Genomic DNA, 9,269 nt, shown 5'->3' on the forward strand with positions numbered 1-9,269 from the left:
CTAGATTAGTGGTGCATCTTGCAGTGATCTATTGTTCTTAAACTATATAGATATATTCCAAACAGGCTGGTTCCAAAATAAAACAGATCACTCAAACATACAGCATGACCCCTCTATAACACAATAGTTGGGAGCCATTGAACTCAACCATGTTATAGACTGAACCATGTTATAAGCAACCAGGTGAGTTAGCTGAAGAAAATTATGCATGTACCAAAAAAATTGCAGCGGGGGTAGGTAATAAATATGGGCTTCATCGGCACAGTTACCATCTGTCTATTTATACATGTCTAGTGTATATCATGAATAGAGTATCAACACCATGTACTGACCCGCAAATCTCATCATATACAGTGAATCCACAATACAAGTGATTCCATCGAAAATATGCACACACACAGATTTAAAATGTTCAGTAATTTTGTCACAGGTCATATTGGTCTGAATTCGTTAAAAAACATAACACAATCACGTAACGAATGACGAAGCACATTTACTTTTCCGTAGGTCCCAAGTCAGTAAAAGCTTGCATTTTAAGCCGCCGTTGGTAGCATTCGTAAGCATAAACTTTTTCCCAGCAAAAAGGAAACTTTCATGGCAGAGTTAACATGTTCCAGTCACGTTGGAAAATGCAAAAATCCATCAGATTCCATTACTTCTATTAAGTTTGTTCTGACTTTTTTGAAGAAAAGTTCTTTGTTTTTATTGAAGATTGTAGTCGGCTTTCTTTGAGGAAGGGTGCATACGTTATTGAAGTCACCACGAAAGGCCAGCTTTGGAGAACCAAACAAATGCCCATTTCTTATTGTGGCGGTAACGTCAAATAATTGTATTGCATGAATGAGACTGATTTTTTTTCTCCATTTGCTGAGCATGTTTTAATAACAATCAGTGCTTCAAAGGTAATCTGTTTCCTTTGAAATTTCAGCAAACTCTTTTATCTGGGTACATTTTGAAAAGGAATTGGCCATCATTTGGACTACTCTAGTCACTGTTCCTCCCTCCATATTGAATAAACCAATAAGTGAGATGTGTGCTGTTTTCTTTTTTTTTTATTTTTTTTTACATTTGTGGTAGCAACGTGATGCTGCCTTCCATGCATGCATCAGAAATTTAACAAAGGGTCAAAGGACGATAGAGACGCAGGTGTTCTGGTCTAATGACAGGAATTATAACAGAAAGTGTGAGTGTTCTGAAGGATTTAATTCTGAGTGAAAAGAAGAGGAATTATACTTACCATCCACATACAAATGTCAGTCTTTGTAAATATATTAATTACTAGCAAGTGGCCAAAAATCCAACAAATGATAGATTACGAGATAATGCCTCATCCATTGATATCCGTTACCAGAAATGTCAACAACTAAAAAGAGGATATCTCACAACATTCAGTACTCATTCTAGATGTCAAGATAAGTGGATTTTGATATAACAGTACACTGTTTAGATGGTTTATCAATATGGACAAAGAATTTGTTTATGTAACAATATATAAATTTCAGCACATTTTATATCCAGTTTGCAGCTTTCTTTCATGGGGCCTCTGAATTTCTCCACTCCAAACCAGTGGTTGTATATACAAGTTTAAACAGCCAATATTGTCACCAATAAAATAAAAATCACCAGATGGTATGTGTTGCTGCCAATAAGGGGAAAAAAATCCAATTTTGCGACATTGGCGAAGCCCTGTGTAATCCCAGAATAAACTTTTTATGCATTATTTTTCATACTTTTAAGAAGAAAAAGCTACTCTTTCGTGTATGAGAAAAATACATAAAATATTTCAGGAGCCATGACACAATCATCTTGTAATATTCATATGCTTTCTCTTCCCCAAAATAATAATAAACATTTTACGTTTTTTTTTCATACTTTGAAGAAAGATTTTTTTTTGTGTGTACGAGAAAAATATATGTACATGAAATTTCAGGAGCCACACCACTAGCGTGTTATATCCAAATTCTTGTTATAATGGAGCAAGCTCTAGCAGGGTCTCAATATATATAACCAAACTCCATAACAATAGATGAGAACTGCTCAAGCAAGTGAGAAAAAGAACACAAACAAAAGAACAACATGGGTGGTAATTTATGATAGACAAACACATGAAAATCTACTTAAAGCTGATTTTTAAATGTGTGCTTTTTTAAAAAAAAAAAAAGATGGTTGGTCACCAGTGGTGGCTGCTGCTTCTTGTTTCTTGTAACATTATGAGAACCATAAGATCAATGTACAGTGGAACCCCGCTAAATTGGATCGCATTAATATCAGGGTCACGTTAATGTGGAATTTTACAGTATTTTACTTTTTTCAGAGAACAACTCATTGGCACATATACGCGTATTCATGTCTAATGTATATGATGAATAGGGTATCAACACCATTTACTGTCATGCTGTCATGGCATGCAGTTCATCCATAATGCATGTAATTCCATTGAAAAATTGCACACAGATTTACAATATTCAATAATTTTATCCTAGATCATTGTGTCTGAATTCAAAGTCTAATATACAGCTTGAACAAAGTATCAACACCGTTTACTTGCCGTCTGATATCTTACCGTCAGGGCTTGCAATTAATCCATGCTACATGTAATTCCATTGCAAAAATTGCATAAATATTTAAACTATTCAATAATTTTGTCACACATCATGTTGTGTCTGAATTCAGTGGGGAAAATTAACAGCAAAATTAGGTTAAGAAAGACGAAGCACATGTACGGTTCATTACGTTCTAGGGTCTATGAACAGTGTCTGTACAAATTTTATACTGCTAAAATTTTCTCATATGCCTTTCCATGTACATTTATCCATTGTAAATTTCCAATAATTAACGCTTGTACACCTATTTGTTTGAACGACTACAGCAAGAACAATTAACAATGAACATATGCTTTCAGCATGCATATAACTTTTACTTCAGATTTTGTGAATATCGAAAGAAATGTGTGAAAACTACTATACTAATCATTGTGCAAAGTGCAGAGAACGACTTGCGTTTGTGAACTTGCTTTTCCATAATGGTAAAATATTTTTATGAAAAATAGGAAAATAATAACGAGTTCATAAACAAACACCATACCCATGTAAAACCAGAGAACTAAGTGCAGTATACCTGCAATGGTCATGAGTCACTTTTATATAAAAAAAATTAAGCTGAACACGTGTACAATTTCATACCCTTTCAATTTCCAGCTGATAAAGCGGACATTATTTACTGGTCAACTGATTGCGTCTAATAACATCACCAAGCCCAGTAAACATGTCGGCTTTTGTTTTTTGTTGTTTATTAAATTGTGAGAATCTTTTATCAACCCCCATATTGTCTGCTGCTTGATTGTGTATGCAGTTAAAGAAGAAACACATGTTGGCTATTGTTTGAACAACGATTGTATACAGAATTAATTGAAGACAATCACAAAGACAACTTACTGGTTTTACTCATGGATCAGTAATAAGTAACATTTCCGATAATGTTTATTTTGGCATAAAACTTAAAGAACCTGGTGAAATTTTTAAATTTCAGAACCTACACCATGATTGTATTATATTAAAATTCATACGCTAGCTCTTCCTCAAAATGATAATAAATGTTTTACGCACTATTTCTCATACTTACAACAACAAAAAATCCCAGTACAAGAAAAATGCAAGTACATGTATTTAAAATTTCAGGAACCATGCCACCATCGTATTGTCATACGCAGACTCTTCCCCAAAATGATAATAAACATTTTTACACACTCATTCTCATACTTAAAAAAAAAAATAATCCTGGTACGAGAAAAATACATGTTCATGTATTTAAAATTTCAGGAACCATGCCACGATTGTATTATATTTGAACTCGTATGCGACCTCTTTCCCAAAATGATAATAAATTTTTTATACACTATTTCACATACTTGCACCAAAAAATATTTTTTCGTGTGCGAATGAATATATGAAATTTCGGGAGCCACGCCATGACCACATTATATCCGAATTCGCATTATAGCAGGGTCGCATTTTATCTTTATTCATCTTTATATTTAATAACGTTTTGTTTGTTTTCCAGGCCACTTTGCAGTTCTGTATTATAAAACCAATCATGGCTCTTACTACCCTCATTCTGCAAGCTGTGGGCCGTTACAAAGATGGCAACTTCTCGTAAGTACTGCAAAGAATGACATTCCTGATATACTCCATCTTTAGTGTCATCATCCATTCATCCATGTATTCATCCATCCATTACCATACGTCCTTAACTGTTTAGGTGGAAATTCATTCAACTTGATAGTTGTAACCATCTGCAATTATTTGGCTCTTTTCCCCAGTATCACTGGATGGTGGTCACATCAGCTGTGCAAATGTTTTAATTCTACTAGCATTTTAAAGTAGTTGTTTCCCTCACCACAAATACAGAAGAGACATATAGTGTTTCCTTGACTGTTTGTTTGTCCGTCTGTCCTGCCATCACAGCTTGGTTAAGTTTGGCATTTAAGTCAGCCCAGTTGTCATAGCTTGATGTGTGTGCATCTTTATGATTGCAACTCCATCTTACCAGAACTAAGTCATTGCAACCTAAATTTCAACCTTCATCAACTATGGTTACATTTTGTTTTCTATTTAGGCCAGCTTTTGAGCATTTTTTGCAACAGAGGCATGCAGCTTGATATGGAATGCATTTTGCTGAGTACAGTGCTACCCTGCAAATATTAAGTCAAGTTGATTTAAAATTGATACCTCAATAACTCTAGTTAAGTTTTGTATTTAGGTCCATTTTTGTGACATTGTCGACTGTACTCAAATCAATAAAATTGTAGTATACAGTGCCACTTACAAAAATTGAGTCACTGTGACCTAAAATTAATTCTTCATTGATTTAGGTTTTGCATACACTGGTCAGTTTTTGATGCACATTTGACTGCAATGCCATGCTCAAAAGAGGGTAGCTGAGCATTTGGGTTCTGTGAACACATTCAGGTTGAACCAAACTCATATATACGGTCATAGTGGGATGACACATCATACATATAATGGAATCAGACAAAGCCCCTGGGTCACTGCTGGGGTGGGTGGGGGGTGGAGGCATCATTAGGAAGTTGAGGACAATGCTATAATAACAATTGCATGGCTTTGCAATGGTAAAGGTAGCAAGGTTGCATTTCCTATTTATTTTTGTATAAACAAATACAGGTTTTTGGATTATAAAGCCACCTTAAAAGAAAATGAATTGGACTGTCTGTGTTTCGTCAGGTCTTGCAAATTTCAAATATTCTGATTAAATTTATTTTGGAATTTATACTATTATTAATTATCCAAATCCACAATGTTTGTTTAAATAAAAGATGTGTTAAACTCCAAAATCTTTGTTACAGTATGAAGTAGCCATATCTGCTGCTTAAGTTTTTGTCTTTTGTTTTTATTTTGCAGGTATATAATTGAAATCATATTGTTACTTTTTATATTATGTAGAAAGGTTTTGCTGGGTACTTTTTAAAAAAACTGGTTTTAGAGTCATAATAGATGTCCAAGTAATTAAACTTTTACTTTGTCTACTGTTCTTTGTATCAGGCCTGACAGTGGGTACCTATACATCACCATCATCTACAACATATCAGTCAGTCTGGCTCTCTATGCTCTGTTCCTCTTCTACTTTGCCACCCGAGAGCTCCTAAGTCCCTATGAACCAGTCTGGAAATTCTTCACTGTCAAGTCAGTCATTTTCCTCTCTTTCTGGCAAGGTAAGTTAACCTGTCAGTTTTGCTACATTATTTATTTTTAATGTAAATAAGTGACAAAGATTTATTATCAGCGTTTAATGTTTTATATATGATGAAGGGGACTAGAACTGCTACCACTATGCAGATGTTCTTTTGTATGACACAAAATTAAGGAAGACTTGAATGGACATGGGTCAAACTTGGTACACAAGTAAATATTTTAAATGGAATTTAATCTTGTTCTAAATATTGTCACTCTTCAATCCAGATATTTGTACAAAGATATTCAAGCCTGGTTTCCTTCTAGTTTCTTCAGGATGACTGGATTCATCGAGCTGGGTTCAGTTTTTGTTCAGTACCATAAAGTTTGATTTTCAACATTTTTATTACACTCCAGCATGATATTGGTAGGGGCAGATAGTGTTACCCTTGTCTGTCTGTCCATCCAACATACTGTAGTTAAGTTGTGCATTTAGGTCAATTCAGGCAATGTGTTGGGGCATCGATGTTCAATGAACACATTTCTAGCTGAGATAATTTTTTTTACAAAATGTGGCCCTGTTGGATTAATACAAAAATTACACATGCAGCATGGGCCTATTTATTTTTTACAGTTGGTAGTTATCTGGAATCTGACAAAATTATAAGTACCACCAGCCAGCCATATTTCCTTTAAAAAATGTAATTTAGATAATCAGTACCTGATTCTGTAACTAATGAGAATTAGAACTGTTTTGCAATAAATTACACTCAAGTAAGAAAAAAATAAAGAATCCAGGGATCCCAGTACTTTTTGGGGAAATGTGATAAAGAATCCGGGGATCCCAGTACCTCTTGGGGAAATGTGATAGCATGTAAATAACTTTAACACATTAACCCCTAGCGACTGCTTAACGGGGCAGAAGGTAGTAGCCTACTGCCGAGCTCTGTAGCATCATGGTCATGCATGATACACTAAAGTGGGTGGTATTATAGAAAGGTAGACAGATGTAGCTCTGCAATGATACCAAATAATCTGGAATATCTAGTTCTACTACAAAGTACAGAAGAAAAAAATCTCTTTTTTTGCAACCTGACTTTTTTCTACCAAAAATTTGCCCGTGGTCGGAATCCGATTTTGTGTCTTGATTTTAGACTTTTTGGTCTCAGATCTAAGGCAAACCAGTATGCAAACGGACAGATGAACCTTTGCAAAAAGTAGGATAAGATTGGCATTTGGAACAAAGAGTGGTCTCGATACAAAAATAATGGCTCCGTTTAGCAAAAAAATATAAAATGAAGTCCAGCTTTTAGCCTTCTGCTCATGCGTGAGTCAAATAGCCAATGAAAAACAATGTTTATAATGCAACTAGGCAGTATGTTATTGAAAGATCACCAGGGATTTGGTGTTTTCGGATCTATTCAGAAATAGCTTTCAAAATGTGTTTCCTACTCGATTTTCGGGCAAAAATGACAAAAACCTCCAGGGGTTAATGTGTTAAACTGCATTTTGATGATGTCACCAAATTTGAATATTCCTTGTGTATCTAATCACTTGTGCATCGACATTACATATAAATTACAAATTTAGCAATTCCTTGATGATGTGTAAAAAAAAAAAATCCTTGTTAACACATTAACCCCATACTACGACTTAACTAGGCAGGAGGTAGTAGCCTACTGCTGAGCTCTGTAGCGTCATGATCATGCATGATACACTAAAGTGGGTGGTATTATAGAAAGGTAGACAGAAGTAGCTCTACAATGATGTCAAATAATCTGGAATATCTAGTTGCACTACAAAATACAGATAGAAAACCTCATTTTTTGGACCTGACTTTTTTTCTACCAAAAATTCGCCCATGGTCGGAATCCGATTTTGTATCTGGATTTTAGACTTTTTGGTCTCAGATCTAAGGCAAACCAGTATGAACTGCAAACAGACAGATGAGCCTTTGCAAAAAGTAGGATAAGTATGGCATTTGGAAGAATGGTCTCGATACAAAAATAATGGCTCCATTTAGCAAAAAACAAAAAGAACTCCAACTTTTACCCTTCTGCTCATGCTCGAGTCAAATAGCCAATGAAAAACAATGTTTCTAATGCAACTAGGCAGTATGTTATTGAAAGATCACCTGGGATTTGGTGTTTTCAGATCTATTCAGAAATAGCTTTCAAAATGCATTTCCTACTCAATTTTCAGGCAAAAATGACAAAAACCTCCAGGGGTTAACGTGTTAAAGTGATTTCCAGTATTGTTATTCATGCACAAACATCAAAATTGTAAAAGGTCAGAATTCAGATTTATATAGTTCACCCAAAATTAAATGAAGGGTTATCCTAATCTGGTGTAAAGCATGTGCTTTTAGCATCCCAATGTCACTATCAGGCAGTTGGTTGTTCATCCTCAAACCTGCAGTTACGTGTACCCAGCCTCAAACCTGTAATCTCTTGTATCAGAACTCTTGAGGGGACACAAAAATGTTCAGGTTAACAACAGTATTAGATGAAGACATTTGAGTTATGCCAGATTTGCACTGTAGGAGACATACATGTGATTTGGATGAACCCATAATCATGATCAAGGTGGTCCAGCATCTTCAACACTGTGGGCCAAATATAAAGTTTGTTGGCCATACATGACATATTTGAGTAATTATTTAATAATTATAGAACTGACTTTTTGTATCTGTGTGGGTCACAAAAAATGGTTTGCAGGAATGTAGATAGATCACCTTGATATAGATAAATAAATTTTAAATAAACAGGGTTCTTTTGTGCTCCATGTGGAATGAAATTATACAGTAAATTGACTGCTTTTCTTAGTGTACCCGTTTTTATAGATTGCATGGTTACTACAAACCAAGAATTTAAAAACCCAGCAAAATTAATAGGACCTCATCCCTAAATCACCGATTTGAATACCAGCAAAAGTAAACGAGTTCACAGTATTTCATCAAATCCGCTGTATACTCACTTATAAGTCAAGTCAGACTGCAAACAACATGGACCCAGGTCTACTGTTGCATAATGCACAGGCAAATCAGGGTCTGTGTTCTTTGTTCAACAGATTACCCCTAACATAGCTTAGACCCAAATTTACTGTCGTATTTTGTAACAGCGTAGCTGGGTCCGTGCTGTCCATAATTGGGCTCCACTTATAAGCAAGTACATGTATATATGGTAAAAAAAAAATCTTTATCAATATGTGTTGATTTTTTGGAATGTCACAATGAATTAAAGTCATGTTAGAAGAATAATGTGAACAGTGTAGACTAATTTTTTCAGATGTATATGTCATCAGCTGATCAATGTCCACACTGTTTGTTCTACTGTAAATTTGAAGCAAATAACATATACATGGATCTTCCAGTGTGTCATGTCATGGCAGATGAGGGTCTATGATATTTGCTTTTTTTTGTCTATTGTAAACTAGTAAATAAAGTATGTGCCTTTCTTCAACAAGCTTTCCCCAAGCAAGGTGATTACTTTGATAACTTAAAATTTTGTAGAACAGGTTGAAATAACCAGGAGCTGGTGGTAGCTTGTTGTAAACCACTAAGTACTGTATGTACCTTTCTTC

At 34.9% G+C, this 9,269-nt stretch overlaps 1 protein-coding gene across 2 annotated transcripts in view; it reads left to right on the forward strand.

Annotated features, from left to right (window-relative positions):
* The window catches only part of LOC149803155 (transmembrane protein 184B-like), a 61,861-nt gene that overhangs the window by 34,282 nt on the left and 18,310 nt on the right, over positions 1 to 9,269 (forward strand). For both annotated transcript variants that reach the window (XR_016420144.1, XM_089952775.1), the window contains exons 6-7: positions 4,060 to 4,151; positions 5,559 to 5,728. Coding sequence is in view for 1 of the 2 variants with exons in the window: in XM_089952775.1 (XP_089808901.1) it covers positions 4,060 to 4,151; positions 5,559 to 5,728 (262 nt within the window). In the remaining variant the exon portion in view is untranslated. The remainder of the gene's footprint in view (positions 1 to 4,059; positions 4,152 to 5,558; positions 5,729 to 9,269) is intronic.

Source organism: Sinohyriopsis cumingii, chromosome 3 (assembly GCF_028554795.1).
Source record: "Sinohyriopsis cumingii isolate HCF-2022 chromosome 3, ASM2855479v2, whole genome shotgun sequence".
In the NCBI taxonomy this organism is placed as follows: Eukaryota; Metazoa; Mollusca; class Bivalvia; order Unionida; family Unionidae; genus Sinohyriopsis; species Sinohyriopsis cumingii.